Below are 19,479 nucleotides of genomic sequence, written 5' to 3'. Positions count from 1 at the left end.
ATAATAAAAATAATATACATTTTACATTATTAACAATATAATTAAATAAATAAAATTGTAATATAATAAATCAAATTATCAATATTTTTGACATTTCTACTATATTTAAACATTTTACATTCCTTGTTTATACAAAATCAAAAATAGAAACTATAGCAGCTACATCTTTGCTTATTTCTTTCCTTCATCTTTGTTGTTGGTTATTTAGAATACTTCAATGGACATAGGAAATATTTAGATTTTTTTTTTGTTGATAAAACTATCTTCTTTCATTAGAGTCTGTGTGTGAGGATATGTTAATGTACATGAGTGTGCATGAGTTATCCATCTTAAGTTACTTTAAATTTTAATAATAATAGAGTAAACTATTTTTATAAGGCTAAATTATTTGTTTGGTCCCTTTATTTATTTAGGTTCAATTTAGTCTCAGTTCTATTTAATTAGTTTCATTGTTTGATTTTTGTTAATATCATTTAAATAATTAATGATAGATGCCTATGAGGATATGACATGGATTTATTTTATTTCTTTTATATGACTTTTAGTTTCAAAGCTTAATTCTAAATTTTGACATTTTCAAATTAGGTGAAAACGTTTGCTTCTTCTATCGGAGGTCAACATGTTCTTCATTCCTATAATTGGACAAATTTCCTAGGTGCAAAAATTGTTAGCAAACATGGGAGGCTGGCAATTCATTCGATCAATTGGAGAAAGGGATCGCATTTGTTCATGTTTGGTGGATGTGACAAGAGGATCACATTTGTTTGCGTTTGTTCAAGCATTATCTTGAAAGGTTGCATTGTCACATTTGGTAAGTGTTAAGGTTTTTTTGTTACATTTTTATTTGAGATTTGATTGTGTGTGTGTGATAATTGCATCTATTATCCTTGTTGTCCTTTCATTTTTCATTTGTTTGATGGGTTTGTTGTGTCCTAGAAAGGTTAGGGTTTGTTAACGAGTTGTTTGTTCTATCTTCTCTATGTGTAATATAGTTTATTTGTTTGTCCTTTTTACTTCAATTTATTTTATAGGTAAATTTTGTTCGTAAAAGGTCATAGTATGGGGTTTATAATGTGGTCCATTGTGTGTGTATTTTTATTTTGTGGTCTTATTTGGTTTGTACACTTGTGGTTCAATTTTTGTCTTATTTGGTTTGTACATTTGTGGTTCAATTTTTGTTAGACAACCATGTATTTACATTTGTTTATATTTTTTTTTCTTATGTTGGTCCATTGATGCAATACTTATATTCTTTTTTCTTATTCTTTTTATGTGTTTAACCTAAAATAGTATGTTATTGTACATCCTTTAATTTAAATATACATAACTATAGGATATTTAAAAATATTTCTGTATTTGGATTTGTATAAGACTTGTTTGACATAGATGATTACTAGGAGATTGGTATGCATCATGGAGAGCATTTTGTGAATAAAGACAAGTTATACTATTTGGGTTATGATTCCACATGGATATGTGACTCAAATAGATTGAGTTACTTTCAAATTTTGAATATATTAAAGGAATTGAGATATCTAATATAGTAGAGTTGATATGATATTTTGTTGGTTGTAATGACTTTGAAAATGAACTTAAATTATTGTGTGATGAGGTGAGTGTTATGGAGATTATAGATATAGCATGAAAGTATGGAAATGTTAAGATCTATAAAAATTTTAAAGTGTCTCATGCTAACATAATATTTGCAAACATGTGCTTGTGTCACCAAGGATAGTCATTTAATCATATAATTAATGCAAAAGTAGTTAATAAATATTATGTCATAGTAGGAACCAAGAATAATAATTTCAAACTGTAGAAGGATAAAACAATAAATGCTTTTACATAAACCAAAATCAAAACATGTTGATTTTTAAAAACCTAAAATCATTTTAAAGAAATGTTATCATACATTTCTCATATTTCCATCACTACGTCAAAGCTATTTTAGCTTGTTACAAGGAAATAATTCATTTCTTCGTAAATAAATAGAAAACATAAAAATTAAGCTTTGAGAATCAACTCAAGGATGCTTGATAACCTGGTAATTAAGAATTACACCAAATAACTTAAATGACTATCAAGCTAAGCTGAAAACTATCAGGTCGATAGAATTTTCTTAGCAAGCAAAACAAGTCAAAACCACAACTAGAAGCTCCAATCAAACATAGTTGAATATCCAAAATATTTAAATTTCAACCAAGTTTGCTAACAACACCAAAGAATAAACAAACAATAGAATAAAGTTGTTGAATGGAACAAGAAAGGCCTTTAAAGACTTGTAAGGAATAGGAGGAAAGAGAAAATTAAGTTGAAAAGTAGCAAATTAAGTTTTCCCTGGCCCTGCCAAAAAAGTAAATCGAAAATGTATGTAGTAGCAAACAACAGTAAAGATTTTTCCGAAAAAATAATTGTTTCATTTTTCGTTAAAAATCTACAGGATCACATCCAACGAAAAAATTGAAATAATTACTTTTCGATTTGGTGTTTTAAAATATGTGCTTTTTCAACAAAACTCAATGATAAAAATGAGATTAGTGAAAGGTGGCAATGTGTGTTAGATTTGTAATCATCACAACTTTCGAGACTCCTATGCAGGAACGGATCTATATTGTTAGTGGGTACTATTATTTGACACATACATATTTTTTATCCAAAAATAATATATTTAAAAAAATAAAAATTAAATTCTAATAAAATAAATATAAATGTTTAAATTATTATATATAAAAAATATAGATTCGGAGAAAATGTTCATTTATTTGATATTTGTTAAATTTATGAAAGAGATTAATTCTCTTATATGATAAAAAATGTTCATTAATAACGAATTAATTTTTTTTAAAAAGTTTAATTATTATTATTATTATTATTATTACATATATATATATTAATACTTACATATATAATGTAATATAAAAAAAAATTAATTTTTGATAAAATAAGATTTACAATATGCATATTTACTTTTTATATTTTAAATTTATTGTATAGTTGATTAAAAAAATTAAAATAGTAAATTTATATACATTGATTAAAAAAAATTAAAATAAAAAAGATCTGAAGATTTATACTCCATTTAGAATTATTATTATAAAATATATTTTAAAATAAAATATCATATAAAAATATATATTAGATATTAAAAACATGTTTATATCATAAATAAATTAAACTTAATTTTTATAAAATTTAAAATATTTATTTTTATACTTTTAATAGTGTTAAATTATTTTAAAGTAAGTCTTTGATATTATAGTTCTAACCAAATATTTAAAAAAATGTCCATGATAGATAAATAAATTATACTTAAAATATATATTTTTAAAGAAAGTTAGATTCAAACCTACTAAATTATAATATATATATTTATACTTTTAAAAATTATATCTAAAATTTTTAGTACTACAAATATATGAATAAATATTATCTTCATTATTTAAAATTTTTGGATCCACCACTAGTCCTCTGCATCGTGTCTCCTCTGGGTTAAGTTTGTGTCTTGTTTTGAATTAAACAGAAATTCAAACATTTTTTTTACATAAATTCATCTTTTTCTAATGTGCCCTATAGCGTTTAATACCTGGTTAGCTGTGACCAATTGGTTGGAGGTGGCGGTGGTCATTCCTAATTCTTGAACTTCTTTTTATTTATATTGGACAAATCTTGGTTTTTATAAAAAAACGTTCTCAGTGTTTTCTAGTAGTTTGGGTTTCTGTTATCTGGTCACTATGCATCGAAATGTGATCACATTTTAGCAAGGTGTTTCGGATTGCAAGCAAGTGTTAGACAACATTAAACTGCGTTCATAGAAGTGGATCACTAGTTCTGTCCCTGGATGTTCGTTTAGTTACTTTAACTGGTATCATATCCCAAATTTATGTTTCTCATAGTTTCGACTTTGATTTTTTAATATTTTATTTTTGTTTTTCTTGTAACGGGTTGGAGTACCCCTTGTACTCCCTTTTAATTTTAATCTCTCTTGCTTATAAAAAAAAAAAAAGATCGAAGTGGAAAACTGGACGAGGAAGGAATCTAGCCGAAAGAATGTGACATGAGGTAGTACCACAATCATAAAGGAAGAAAAGTAGACACACAAAAGGAGAGTCCAAAAATTAGGGTACCAAAAAATTTGTTACAATCATGCGAATGAGCTTTAATATGTGCGGGTAGTAGCAAGCTATGCAGGCAGATTTGCGGACATCGACCCATATACTCTCCTACAGTGTCTTGACTACAGGCCAGAATCCGTTTTATATAAGCTTAATACAATAGATACGAATAAATATAGAAGATAATATTCTTATTTACATGATAAGATAGATCTATAATTAAAAATATCCTAATTAAATAAAGAAACAAATCATAAAAGAAAAAAATCCTAATAGATCATCTAGAATACTCTAAAATAATCTAAGAAATAAGGAAAAAACATCAAATATTTCTCAAACAAATTTGAACAATATCGTTACCGTTACGATATTAAAATGTCAGAACTTAACCACAAAACTTATTGTAACATGATCAACTGTTGTGCAGGCTTTTACACAATATTGCAAAGTAATCAAATACTTTCACGATAGAAAGCTGCTATGAACTTTTTAAGTATATACACAAACAAAATAGCATCTGGTTATAGATTTTTCACTCAAAGCAGCGTGTTAGATGACTGCTTCAGATGGGACAAGTATTTCATGTTACAACATATAATGGTGAGTTTTAGCCTGCCATGTGTTCACCTCCTACTAAACCAACTAGAGGTAATCACAATAAGTCAATAAATAAGAAAGAGACCAAAAAGTATTAAAAACCAAAACAAAAGCTGAAGCCCTTGAAACAAAATGTTCTTCATATCAAAATAGGCTCTGTCAATCTTGATGACTACAAATTGTTGCACAACATCTCTAAAAGATAATGATTTTTACACTTGAAATTGCTGGGACTTTGTTTTCCTTCTCTGTAAAGTATTTATAAGAATAAGTCAGTTAATTATATAAATGATTATGCTAAAGAGATGAATTTTTATGATTTTATCATATGTAAATAGGAAGATATGAAAACTTGTATAGCTGAAAATTAGGGACTACAACAGTTAATTTGTTTCCTTAATTTTAGCACTATTGAATATAAATAAACTTGACATGTATGATCAATTAACACAGTTTCTATAAATCCTTTATGGTATAAAAAATTTAGGTTTTTCTCTCAGCAACATCTTATTTTTTCGCATGAACAGTATTGCAAACCACTGCAGAGCTCCATGGGTTGTCGTAGTTTTCCATGGCTGCTAACAGTACCTTATTCAATTCCAGCTACGTCATGACCTTTACCATTGTCTCACTAATTCCTTGTGAAAAATTAATCAATACAGCCAACTACAACACTTGGGCCACCGTTGCTCAGTTGTGGTTCCAAGGCAAAGGACGTGTCGACCACCCAAGCCAATGATATTCCCCTCCAAGATCATTTTGTTGGCAACAAGTAAATGCCTCCTTATGCAATGTCTTATGGTTCTCTAATGAATCTTCAACCCCATTATTAGGTCTTCCCTACCTATTATGAGGAGTGAACCAAACCCAAAAAAATGTATTCAACAATGTCCATCGTCTCTTCAGTGATGTCACCACTTCAATGAAAACAAAGTTAGAAAAAGTAGACCTATCTTTGTAAGCTCGACCATTTAATTGTTGATTATGCCACAATGATAACCTTTACCAGTGATGCAAAGATGTTTCACAAACAATGCACCCAGTTCTTTATGGTGTTGGCTCTTGTCGATCTCTCACCTGATATTGTTGTCAACAAATAGATTTTATCAATTCCAAAGGTGCCTACCTATGACATGGTCCATGAACAATTGTTACGTCTCTTCACTTCACATGTTTTTGTGCACTCCATTTCTCTTGGCAATTCTTCCACTCTAAGTAAGGGTTGTGGTGGCCACTGTCGTCCTCATTGCTATTATTGAAACCACTTTCATTAAGTTGAATGTTGCACCAAGGTTTAAGACTAATCAAAGTTAGTGATTGTGGCCCAAGTTACCTCTCTTGCCCTAACCGCATACGTTACTATCTCCACTAGTGAGTATAATGAATTTCTTCAACTTCGAGCATCCAACCCACATACATCACCTATTACTAATGTGGCTCGGCCTGATACTTCTATAGCCTTTATTTCCCAATCTTCTCTTGGACCATAAATCATTGACTTTGGTGTCTTTGATCATATGATTGGTAACCAAACAATTTTCTTTCATTGTCTTTTTCAAATTCTCTAACTCTTGCAAATGGCTCTCAGATCCCCATCTGCAGTCTCAGACAAACAAATCTACTTCCTAGCCTTTCCCTAAATTTTATCTTATTTGTCTTTCATTGTCCTATTAATTTAATTATGATTAGTAAACTCATCCACACCCTTAACTATTTTGTTTTGTTTTTAAATAACTCTATTCTTATTCAGCACCAACGTACTAGATGGAAGACTGAAACAAGACATGAGTTTGGAGGATTGTACTAACTTCCATTGCCGGTGTCTCACATTCCTCCCCAACTCTAGCACAATAGTGTCTTGAACACCCTAGTGTGGAGAAGTCACGCCTTTTGGTGCCTAGTCTTTCTATTGTTACATCTCTTTAGTGAGTCTTGTTAGTTAGGCAAACACATTCATCATACATATAGTCCTTGTGTCAACAAATGTGTTGCCTCACCATTTACTTTAGACCCTAATATCTGTTAGGGGTGTAAGCAGGTAATGACTCATCTACGAACATGACCTACCTAAACCAACCCAATTACATTTTTGTGACTTGGGTTGGGTCATCGGGTTGGATTGGGTAATTTTTACGTTACCTGATTATAACTGGGTTGGGTAATAAGACAAGAGTTTGCTACCTAGTGAATCCAAACCAACCCAACATATAATAAATTATTAAATTGAATTAAAAATAATACACATAACACATAATACACTCATTTGCATATATTCAATTATACTTTTTTCCACCAAATATTGTAAGAATGAGTTAATTGACAAAATTGAAGACAGAGCAAGAAGAATAATTAAATTACACTTGTTATGTAATTCAAAAAAAAAATTAGTAACATAATATTTGCTTGTTCGGGATATTCATAATTTCTTGAACTAAAAATTTGAATTAAGTATCTTTTCTTTTGTTTTTATTTTTATTTGTTCTAATTTTTTAAAATATATTTACTTTTTAATTGCTCAACTTGATAACTTGACTTGACTTAACCTGATTATAGTCAAATAGGGTTGGGTTGGGTCAATTCAAAAATGTTCACAAACCCCAGCTCAACCCGATTAAATTTAATTGGATTGGGTATTAAAATAGTCTAAACCCAACCCGTCTTGTTTACACCCCTAATATTTTCCTTTTGTACATTCCTTTTGCCTATGCCCCATTATCATGTTGTCATCCATAGGTGGAACCATGTTAATGATAAAGGCATCCCGCAAGTTCAAATCCCAATATTCCGATGCCTTCAGTGCTACACACACTATGATCGAATCTTTGACTTCTTTCTTATTGGGTTATTTAGAAAACAATCTTCACTTTGTTTTCCTTGCAACATCCAACATTCTTCACTTTGTTTTCCTAACATTTCTCCCATTTTATTGATGGATCAACTTCTTCGTCCATAGTAACTTTTTCAATCTTGGCTTCTCTTGTTAATTTAACTTTTTCAATCTTGGCTTCTCTTGTTAATTTTGCTTCATCATTCTTATTTCTTCTCCACCACAAAGGGTGTGGTTCTTGATTATTGAACCTTTTTTACATCTGCTTTCTAATTTCAATAATTGACCATTACCCTCAAACTACTATCCTTTGAACCAGTTCCCCTTTTGCTTCCATCAAAGGTGAGTAACTACACTTTCCAATCTAAGCCCACTAATACAATACAACTACTAACCCAAGTTAGATAAGATTCAAAAAAATATAATGAATTCAAAAGACGACCCTATTATTGCCTCATCAACCAGATGATCAACTAACTCCACAGCATACCCAGAGATATTATAAGATAATCTAGATATTATAAATAATATTCTAATTTAAATATAAATAAATCAGGCCTTGACATGATAATTTAAGCTTTCAGGGGAGTTAGTCCGATACAAAGTATTAGAGCCTCAACAACCAAGTGGTCACGAGTTTAATTTTTGCTACCCAATTTTTCTAAAAGAAAGTTGGATTCGAGCACAAGGTGGTGACACTTTTATCACTTGATTCCGAATTAAGGAGATAAAAACAGATACAATTGAATAAAGCTTTCAACTTAAATATAATTTTTTCTGAAATAACTCGCATGGCCTACTAAACAAAGATCAAAACAAAAGCTTTCAAATTCATAAAATTTTCAAACTTTATCATCTGCACATATAAAAGAAAGCAAGAAAGCAAGAAAGAAAGAAAAATATACCTTTTTAAGACATGAGATTCAATGGAATACAATTTGACAAGTTTCATAGTTCCTTTGAAGTATGGATAAATGTCTGCGAATTTGGAGTTTTTCCTCTGAACGTAGGGAAATTGATATGTGGATTGTGATTGCCTCTAACACTCTGGCATTTTGCATAATATAACCTACAAAATCCAGCTCAGTTTCCATTCCTTGATATTCTTTAAAGCAGAACGTTTTGAGATGTAACAAAAGGCATTCAGGAACAAGTGGTGGATGGTTCCATCTGAACTCTTGTCCCTTTGCATATTTTTGTGGTTCCTGCAATTACATATACCAAATCTTCTCAACTCCAAGTCAATAACAGACAAAATAATATTCACTTTTCAACTAAGCAAACCTTATAAATCCTAAGAACTTCAAGCTTGTGGGAACGTTGAAGCAAGTTTGCTAACAAATCCCATGAATAGTTTCCAAATGAAATTTCCAGCTGGATTAAATTGTCAAACACTGGAATATCACTGGCAGAAGTATCCTTCAGACACTGCATGAAGAAGTTATGGGAGGAAAATAATCAAAAACAAAGAAAGTTAAAAAATAAAACTGCACTCTTCCCTAAAAATCATTACATTCAGTTAGGAAGTTAAAACCAAAATTAAACTGACAAGTAACTTGAATAAGGAAATCAATAATAGTTGGCACAGGTCTTCTTATATTTGGCTCGTGTAGAATTTTAACTGAACAAAGCATAACTTCTGTTTCAATTTCTCAAAATCAATAGAAAATTTAGCAACACTGAGAGAAATGAGAAATGAGGAGAATTTTTCTGAATTAGCTTGAGTGAGAGTTAGGGGCGGCAATGCAGGCCTGTTTTTATGCCATCAATCTGCCCAAAGCAGGCCAGAGTTGGCTGGTCACCAAATAAATAATAAAAATGGAAAATAGATTTTTTTTTTTATAATAACAAAAACTTGATTCAGAGAAAAAAAAATCAGTCTTATTTATTATCACAACTTTAAAGCCTCAATGATTACCTTTGCAACTTGTAGCACATAATATTATCATGAATCTTATATAATATTTCTAAACAAAATGTCCAGGTTTTTATTTTTTTACCTTTTAGGTTTAACCAAAAAAATAGCACATAATATTATCAAGCAAGGTTGTCAGTAAGGTTATATGGCGGATGGCGGCAAGGACCTTTAAATGGCATACTGCCATAGCAGTCTATGGCGGACATCATGGTGAACAAAAAAATAATATATATATATATATATATATATATATATATATATATATATATATATAAAATATGATGCAAAAACAAAAAAATAACAAACACATATATTAAAACCAACAATATAACAATCTAAAATTCATGGCATTCATAATCTAGTGATAGTCATCATAAAAAAACATAAATTCCTAACCAACAAAAGGATTAAATAGCCATAAAAAAAAACAATGTAAAAAAAATAGCAAAACACAAAGGGAGAAGGCACAAAATTGCGCACAGAGGGAGAAGGAGCAGAGCATAATCGCTTGCGGAGGGAGGAGAGAATCACACGCGGAGGGAGAAGAAGCAGAACAGAATCGCACGCGCGGTGGTGGCCGCATCGTAGGCAGCGATAGCAGCAAAACTCATCGGAGGAGGCTCGTCATTGACATTGCACGGAGGAGGCAATGTTTCAAAATATTAGGGTTAGGGTTTCGCTGCGAACCTATTCAAGAAAATGGAAAAAATGGAAAGCCCAAACCCGGAAAAAAAACCGGGCCCAAACCCGGAAAAATGAAAAAAAAAAAAGTCCAAAATAGGCGCCATGACCGCTATAAACCGACATGCCGTTACCGCCATAATGGCCGCCATATGCAAAATGGCAGACCCACGCCATACAGAGGCCAAACGGCCATAAGAAATGCGGCTGCCGTCGCCATAACCGCCATTTAACAAAACTGTTATCAAGAATCTTATATAATATTTCTAAACAAAATGTATGGTATTATTTTTTTTACTTTTTAGGTTTAACCAAAAAAAAGAACCTGATGGGCTAGCCAACCCAACTCATCATTAACCCGTGGGCTAGCAGGGGTTAAGTTCTCTAAGCCCAGCCCACAAAAAGCCACCCCTAGCAAGAGTTTCACCCAATAGTATGCTTCAATCTATAGGCAAGAGCAATACATTAATAATAAATGACAAATTCAATTAACGAGAGAAAAATTAAGATAACTCAGTCCTTTCATAGAAAATGTACGCAAGTCCTTGTGAGGGTACATATGGAGTAAATATCATGCCACAATTGAGCTTTCTATGATAAAATGTATGTCCACCTCGATGTGTTTAGTTTGATCTTGTTGAACATGAATCTGACTAAGTTGCTGACTTATTATCACAAATAGAGCCTCATAAGTCCAAAACTCAGTTTCAACACTAGAACAAGCCACTACATTATGTTTTTAACCCCTCCAAATAACAAGATTTCCTGTGAGAAAAGTAGACTGCCATCTAGTGAATCTCAAGTTAATAATTGACCCTACATAATAAGCATCAGTCTAATCCTCAAGAGCTACATTCCCATTCCTTTCAAATAAAATTCCTTTTAGGAGTTCCCTTGAGGTACTGCAAAATTCTATGAGCTGCCTATAAATGAACACCTCTTAGGTTATGCATAAATTGACTACCCAAACTTGCAACACATGTAATGTCGGGTCTACTGTTGGGAAAGTTAATCTCCCAACCAAATGCTAATACATATCCTTATCTACCATTGCACCTTCATCTTCAATACCCAAGTTTTGGCCCAAATCTATAGGAGTATTACCAAGTTCAAAAACTGTCCTACCTGTCTCATGGAGCAAATTTGAGATTTTTTTTGTTGAGATATGAAAATACCTTTCCTAGATTGAATCTCCTCAACAACAACAACAAAAGCCTTATCCCACTAGGTAAGGTTGACAACATGGATCACACAATGTCATTCTAGTGTTGTTTAAATCGTTATCTTAATCATAAGATCCTGCAATTATACTATCCAAAACTTATTTCCATGCTAGAATGTGTGTCATTACCTCCAGTGAGATCGTAGTAAAATCGAGATTTTGTGAACACCTCTGTCCAATCTGTTGTTTGGTTGAAAGTGCGACCCAAGACAACCTATCTCAACATCTTTGCCTCTTTTGCAGGTACATTCTCTTCCTCATTCGATTTTGTTGTTAGTTTTGTTTTCAAATCTCAACTTCTCTTCCTCCGACCTTTATTTATTGTTATTTTCTTCCTCTAATATGACCTTTGTTTCTTGTTTCCAAATTCATGCAGTGCTTGCCTTTGCCTTTGCTCTCCTAAATGACTAGAGTGAAAGATTTCATATGAATTTATGTTGTTTTATGTTATGAGTTACAAGTCCTAAGATTCATGAACTTTTTATTTTCGATTATGAGTCATTATTATCATTATTTTATGTATTTGAGTATTTGCCTATTTAAAATTTGGATCTTGTGTTGTTATGACTTATTATTATGATTATGAAGTTGTTTAATGTTGTGATTTATAGGTTATTTTCTTTATCTATGTAGTTTTTTAACTATATCTATTATATATTAGTATTAGGTAAGGATAAAGGATCTTACGATCCAACTATCCAAGTGACCATGAGTTGCAATCTTTCATCCCCACCTCCTCCCAATCGTAGGTAGAATATAGATTTTAACAACCTTGTGCCATTCAACTCATGTACTCAAGCCTAAAGCGTGTTACTTTTGGGTAACAACCTAACATTAGACATAAAATATGTTGTGAGTGTTCTATATTCGATATTTCGACCTAGCATTTTGCCTGGAGTGAGCCACCTCTATTCCCAACTATGAAGCCCAAATACTTCAAAAATGGAAAAGTATCGATGTCGTACTCGTGTCAGATACCAATACTCCACAGATACTTCTGGATACGTATCCAAAAAGTATCCAATCCTTTTTCATTTATTTTTTAAACTTTTTTCTTAGATACTTCTTGGATACGTATCTGAGAAGTATCCAAAAAGCTTGTCTTAAGCTTCTTGTGCAACCATATTCTTTCTCATGCTTGAAAGGAGTTAGAGTACACACTCGCCTATTCATTCTTTGAAGAAAAACAAAATAGATCCAAAATGGGTAGAATATTTGGTTTGTGTATTTGAACCTTCAACTTTTGTCTATGATGAAGGGTATATAAAGGAGAGGCAAGATTGTGGCACATTAGTAGAGATATGCATCATCCACTTGCTAATGGTGCTAGACTTCTTGAATTGACACAATTGTCTTTGGATAAACTAGACTTAGAAGCTATGCTTCTAAAAGATGGTAAGGGGGAGAGGAGAGTGATACAAATATCATTAGACAATAATTTAGTAATGATGATTTTGAGTAATATTTGTTTTAAGTTCTACCAAAGAAGCTTTTATTATATAGTGAAGTAAAATTGGTTATGGTATGAGAAGAAACTGTATTCTATATGTTTCTTTTGTTATGATCATAAATATCTTTCGTGAATTGTGATCATCACAATTATGAATTAATGAGAAATGAAAAATGTGTATTTCTTTACCAATATTCCGCATCTAAATAAAATTTCCTATAATTTTTTAGTAACGTATATAGGATGTATCGTCTCCTAAATTTCAAAAAATTGTTGTATCTCTGTATGTGTCGTATTGTACCCATGTTGTACTAAGTATCCGGGCTTCATAGATTCCCAAAAAGGATTTCAGACTACCTAGCTAAATGCTGACTTTGTCCCTCCAATCATGTTAATATTTAAGGAAAGCAATCAGGATCATGGAATTTGATGTATGGGAATCACTCAGAATTTCGCAATTTCATCATTAGAATCTTTTGTATTTTCCTACTTTCTGTTTAAAGACAGCATTTATAAGAAAGTTTATTTCCTGATACTAAGGCTGATTATTCCCTGATATTCAGTTTGTGTAACTTCAAACTCAATAGAGTAGCTTGTGTACCTTCAAACTCTGATCTGAGTTCCACAAGGAATTGATCCGACTTACCAACCTCAAAGACATTTTGAATGGCAGCAAGTCCTTAGGAACATCAGCATATAGAATGGTTGAGTGTCTGACCCACATGTTAACCAATCCAGAGTAATAGTCCTATAATATGGATAAATTACCCAGACTGTAATTGGCAATATCAAGGTTCGATTGAAAGCATTTGACAATATTGTTTGATTGTAGATGTGCTTCAAGCAATATGCATAGAAATAAGCATTCCTTTTAGTTAATTGGTGTGGATGTAGAGATTGAATTTTGCAGAGAATAGTGGACTGTTGAGGATCGAGAGAAAATGAACTTTGCAAATAATCCATGACAATTGGTGAGGATTGAGAGAAGCTCTATGATACCATGTTAGAATTGTAGAATGTGGGGAAACTCAGAGAGAGTAATTTGTGGTGTCATTTTTGAATGAAATGTATTCCTTGGTGAAATGACAATCTACCTCAGTGCTTGGTTCTCAAATGAAAGATCAGGTAAAAAGCAATATGCAAAGCTACTTGATTATCACATATTAGTTCCATCTGCATAGTCTCGTAACTGAAGCTCCTTGAGAAGCTACATCAACCAAATGAATTCACAAATTACAAGGACATTCCAACTGAACAGATATGGTAAGAGGGGAATCCAAAGCATAGCATGCTTAAGGTGTGGCGGAGAGATAATAAAGGCCATGAGACTCACATCCAATGCCAATCATCCAATCCCACAATTTTACAATGTCTTTAATAAAAGTAATCAAACAGTTATCAGATTAAGTTAAGCGATTGTTAGAGAGTAAATTAAAAGGACAACCAAGTACGTCAAGAAAGGGAGGGGATGGGTAGTGTCAATCCCTTTAGATTTGATATGGGAACCATTAGCTGATGTAATACTAGATAAATAGGGGAGAGAAAAAATATATACTACCAAATATGGGCTAGAGGCACCAAAGTCAAGAACCTAGGGACAAAGAAGGAGACTAAAATATGTAAATAACTGAATTACTAGTGTGTGCAATTGATGCAGTAGAACTTGGATTCTGACAATTCTCACACCATTGGAGAAAATCAACTTATAGTGGCACGAGGTTGATTAGCTGGATGAAGTATGTCAGTTGGAGTCATTTAAGGGATGTTGGCAAGGCATAGAGGGAAGTAATTTCCAGAAATTATCAATGGTATGCCATAGACGATGGCAATGATCACACTTGGGACAATTCTTGGAGTGAGCACTGAGCAGTGCCTCCCTGAGAGCAACCCAGATTATTGCTCTAGGAGGCACGAGCATAGGTGTCACCAAGTCAAGATGCAGAGAAATTTAATTTGCAATTTTTCAATCATGGAAAGAGCATAAAAAGGATAATCATTAGTCATTTTCTTTATCATAATTATTATTTATATAGACAATTTTATGTTGATATTGCATTCTAAGTTCTTAAGACTGATTTAATAACACTTTTTATACGTTATTTAATATTTATTTCATTAATTAACTAACTTTATAAAATAAAACTTTTATTTTGCATTTTCAAACAAAATTTTCTATAACTTTTAGATCTCTATTCTGGTATATAGGCTATAAGATTTGAACCCACTTTTTTTTCTTGTTGGTGTCTCAAACAGATTTTTTAATTTATTATATATATTTTCTTACTACTTTTCTACAGAATTTTTTGGTAAATTATGTAACTTTGAAAAAATGTGACCGTTTCCTTAAATTTGTCGAAAAATTCATAAAAAATTTCTTCGTATTCTCATACAACTTTTTGTTTTGTATAATAAACATAATGATTTCTGGTTATTTTTTTACAAAAAAAAAATTATAGATATTTTTCTCAATTTGTTTGATACAATTTTTGTTTTGTATAATAAAATTTCATGTTTTCTTGTTAATTTTTTTTACAAAGTAACTACAGATTTTTTTTACAAAAAATTATTTATTTTCAATTGTTTTGATTAAGTAATAGATAAGGCTCTAAAATTTGTTTTAAAAAATATTAATAAAGTAAAAAATATATTTTAATATCATAAAAATAAATTAATACGGTAATTATTATTTTCATAATAATATTAAATAACATATTAAGAAATTATATTATCAAAATTATTAGAGTTAAATTACATGGTATATGATTTTGATTTGGTCCCTCCAAAAAAAATTTCTCAAGGTCCGTCACTGACCATGGGTGACCCCAGAATTGGTCGTGCAAAATATGGTCACTCACGGGTAGCAGAATACTCTAGAGGCAAGCCATTAAGCACAAAGAGCATGAAGAAGGTGTTGTGATTTTCAAGTTCCTTCTTAGTTTTAGCTAGATTAGAGATGGCGAAGGGTAACAGCTCATTAAGTCATGAAGGGTAAGCATGAACTCTACCAAGATAGGATGACATAGTGCCATCAAACTTCTATGCGGCTATGAGAGTCATCAAGTTGTGACACTTGCCTTAGAGTTAGAGGACTGTGTAATTGGTGTAGAGCACTTAACCCTTGGATCAAACAAATTCGCAGTTGACATGAGGTCAGAAAATTGGTTTGATAGACAGATGGAGGGTAGACTTCATGATACTACGTAGCTGGGCATTAATTTTCTCCCATTTTCCACAATCAACTGTTGCCTCAAAATCAATGGTATCGGTGAGGTGATCCTTATACCCTTGATCACTGATCCATAGCATGATGTCATAGGCCCAAGTGGCATAATTGGAATCATCCAATTCTCAATAGAGAGGACCAAATTGGAGAGAAGGGCTTCTTTCTTAGAAATATCAGTAGACTTAGAGCAAGCCAGGATCAGAAATAAGAGGACACAAAAAGTCAACAGAACAGACCTTTTTACGTAGCAAACCAGATTAAAGCACGGTTGCAAAAAAAATATTTGCCATTGGGGACAATGGGTCCACCAGGTTGGCACAGTTTCTAGAGGTTCCTCTATCTGGCTTTGATACCATAGCGAAAGGGAGAAACATAGGCATAAGATGCTGAAACCATGTGTTTGAATGACTCCAGAGCTTATTTATATAGGCTATTTACAATAAATACAATAATAATAATAAGAGATTTTGTTCTGATAAATCAGATATGACTTCCCTGTAAAATTGCTATACAATAAATACAAAATATTCAAAATAGATTTTCAACACAAACAACCAGCCCATGTGAAGGCACTAGAATTGAAATGTTTACCCAGGACTGCTGCTAACCAACCCACATGGCACCAGAACTGCAGAGCATGGTGAAATGTTAGGTTCCAATTGCAAAATATGGAACTCAAGTCTCACATTGGAAGTATGGGATTATAGTGGCAGGTTTATGAGGTCTTGGACTCTCCAACTACGATGGCTACCTTTTCTGGTATAGTTATCTCAAGGTTCTTATCAACTTCACTATTGAGACATGGAGAACCTCGATAAATGGCTACATCCAAATGATTGTATAGGGAGCCATATTTTTTCTCATTTTAACTTCTTTGAAACATAACTTCATCCTCAACAGCACCAATATAGGGACTTTTAGGTATCCAAAAACTAACTTAAGAATTAGAATTCATTTTGAAAGAGCACAGCTTGCATTGTAACATTGTTTTGCATCACTTCAATTCCTGTTTGTCCTTTCCCTGTCTGATTTTTCAACCCTCAAATCAGTATAACATGTAACTCTGAGTTTTTTTAGCATGTACATCCATACATCCTTATCTTTCTATGTGTAGTCCCCTGCAACTCTACAAAACAGTTGTGTGTACTTATCCTCCTCCTTCTTGTGATTTCTCTCTCTCCTAGTTCATGTGTTCTGCTTCATAACATCATGCCCTTTTTTTCACTATTAAAACTAAATTACATACCACATCCAAAACAAACTACCATGTTATTTCGAGCAAGAAACAGCAATTCCTATTGCCACACATAACAATTTTTCCAGAGCTCCAGTAACTAGTTCATAATTTTCACAACACATCTCATAAAAGAAGAAACACCAAATTCAATGCAACATCATGTTCTTTCAGGCAAGAAACAATTAACATCAATATTGAATTCAATTCAAACCATAAACACCCACATATATAAACACCACTCCTTGGTATTTAATTAAAGGTAGGACAAAGAAGTGCAGTACCTCAACAGTGTTATGTGAAAGCGAGAGGCACCTAACATTACATAGCGCTTGAAAAACAAGAAGCATGGACTTGAGGCACCCCTCCTTCCAAGAAAACCCAATTTTAGCGCGCGACAAGTGGTTCAAATTAAGCAAGAAATTCCCGTCAAAGCAAAGATCAGTTCCACAAGCGTCTACATAGGTGGATTCAAGCACCAAGTCCTCAAGCATGGGGCACCCTGCGAGAAGCTTCACCACGTAGTCATGGCACCCAAACAGAACCCTATCCCCCACGTGCAAAACCCTCAGCAGAGGCAAACGCACCGAAAACAAAGCCAACACGTTGAAGTACACGCCGTTCAGCTTCATCACCGAAATGGTGTCGCAGTTGAAGAGCTGCCGCGGGAGCGCCACGTAGCGCGAGAGCGAGAGCGAGAGCTCCACGTGCTCCACCCTGCGCCGGGTCACGTGACACAGCCACGTGGGGATGTGGCCCACGCAGCTGTTCGGGCTGCGGCACCGGAGGCGGAACCGCTCGATCGTGGGCGCGTCCTGGAGGAGCAGCACCGAGTAGACGAACTCCGCGAAACCGGCGTCACCGTGGCGGGGCTCCGGCGAGCACTCGTCGTCGAAGTCGAGGAGCGAGACGGCAGGCCACAGCGGGCGCCACCGCTTGGAGAGAATGCCGGTGATGACGGCCTGCTTGGTGGGGAGCAGGGAGAGGATTTGGAGGAGGAGCACATCGGGGAGGTGGCTGATTCTGTCTTCGTCGGAGGGTGGTGGTCTGCGCCGCGGCAAGGGTGGTTCAGAAGATTCCGCCATGGAAGGTGGTCACGGTAATTATCTATCTTGTTTTTGTGTCTTAACTCTGAAGGGTTGGTTTGGGTACTTATAGTGACACTCGAGCGGTGTGAATTGTGATGTCAGCTTTCTTTGCTTATTTCGCGTTTTTCTTTTTACATTTCCGAAATCTCGAGGCTCTGTCGTTACTCTTATTTTTTTTTAAATTATAATATAACTACAAAATATTTATTACAAGAAGTAACGACTAATCTTAACATAATTTATTTTGTATAAAATACCAAAATTTGATTCAAACACTATACAATTTGGTAATTTTCATTTTCAATGTTACTTTCTTCTCTTAGGCAATTCGTGCATGTTGATATTTTGTTTAAAAAATCTATAACTGTGATAGACTTTTTTATATGTATTTTTTTTACTGTTTTACTCTATTATAATCACTTTTAATTCATTTGTATAGATTTTTCTCTTCAGAATTCTTTCGCATCATAAATAATGTTATATATTTTTAATTATCACTTATTATTGTATAAATTTTATTATTTATTATTAATTTTAAAAATAATTTACAAAGATTTGAAGATTATTCCACAACCTATGAATTTAGTCTTTATAGTTTAAGATAAGTTTTCTTAATATTGGTATTTACAATTTTTTAATGTATTTAGTTTCTATCACTAATTTATTTTTGTAACATTATTTATTTTTTGTTGACATGATATAATTTTCAATCTTGTGAGAGTAAAAGAATTGTGTGTCAATAATAGGCATCTTAAATGAGAGTACAAAAACACACGATAATGTTAAGGGACTTGAGTTTAAGTAACTTAACAAAATAAATCAACATATAATACCTTTATCATGTCAAAGACAAACGAGATAATATTATAAAAAAAAACATTAATAATAGGAAATTAAAATGTTGCAAGTATATGAACTAAAAAGATATTTCTTAAATTATAAAGACTAAAAAAGATTAAAAATGATAAATATTGAAACAAAAAATATTTATTTTAAAATAAAAACTAAAAATTAAATAAAATTATAGGAAATAAAAAAATATTTTAACCTTAAAAATAAAAATAATAAATAATTATATAAATAGTGAAAGATTTATAAACCGAATAACATTAGAATATATAATTAAT

General features: G+C 32.5%; 2 protein-coding genes across 3 annotated transcripts in view; one reads left to right on the top strand and one right to left on the bottom strand.

Moving 5' to 3' along the window:
• Window positions 1-696: 696 nt before the first annotated feature.
• LOC145957370 (uncharacterized) overlaps window positions 697-19,479 on the top strand; it is a 49,882-nt gene continuing 31,099 nt past the window's right edge. The window contains exon 1 of the mRNA XM_083073615.1: window positions 697-811. The gene's annotated coding sequence lies outside the window, so the exon portion shown is untranslated. The remainder of the gene's footprint in view (window positions 812-19,479) is intronic.
• Window positions 4,455-18,406, bottom strand: LOC109805620 (F-box/FBD/LRR-repeat protein At2g04230). 2 transcript variants are annotated; one of them, XM_083072610.1, is made up of 5 exons: window positions 17,549-18,406; window positions 13,409-13,555; window positions 8,821-8,964; window positions 8,442-8,741; window positions 4,455-4,957 (listed from the first exon to the last, which is right to left on the bottom strand). In XM_083072610.1, the coding sequence occupies exons 1-4, from the start codon at window positions 18,347-18,349 to the stop codon at window positions 8,460-8,462; spliced, it is 1,374 nt and encodes a 457-aa protein (XP_082928736.1). In that variant the 5' UTR covers window positions 18,350-18,406; the 3' UTR covers window positions 4,455-4,957; window positions 8,442-8,459. The 2 variants fall into 2 exon arrangements, with proteins under 2 accessions (XP_082928736.1, XP_020223370.1); XM_020367781.3 differs by lacking the exon at window positions 13,409-13,555 and having other exon boundaries at window positions 17,549-18,404.

The sequence above is a fragment of the Cajanus cajan genome, chromosome 4, assembly GCF_000230855.2.
Source record: "Cajanus cajan strain Asha chromosome 4, NIPB_CcT2T_4, whole genome shotgun sequence".
NCBI lineage: Eukaryota > Viridiplantae > Streptophyta > Magnoliopsida > Fabales > Fabaceae > Cajanus > Cajanus cajan.
The sequence above is the reverse complement of the archived record's forward strand: the minus strand, read 5'-3'. Positions and strand labels throughout refer to the sequence as shown.

Bases quoted from the DNA above. Each gene is read 5' to 3' on its own strand.
- LOC109805620 (XM_083072610.1), bottom strand. From the start codon at position 18,349: ATGGCGGAATCTTCTGAACCACCCTTGCCGCGGCGCAGACCACCACCC. The intron at 13,556-17,548 runs GTACTGCACTTC...TCCATATTATAG, and splicing joins TTTCACATAACACTGTTGAG to GACTATTACTCTGGATTGGT. The intron at 8,965-13,408 runs GTACACAAGCTA...TTCTTCATGCAG, and splicing joins ACTCAGATCAGAGTTTGAAG to TGTCTGAAGGATACTTCTGC.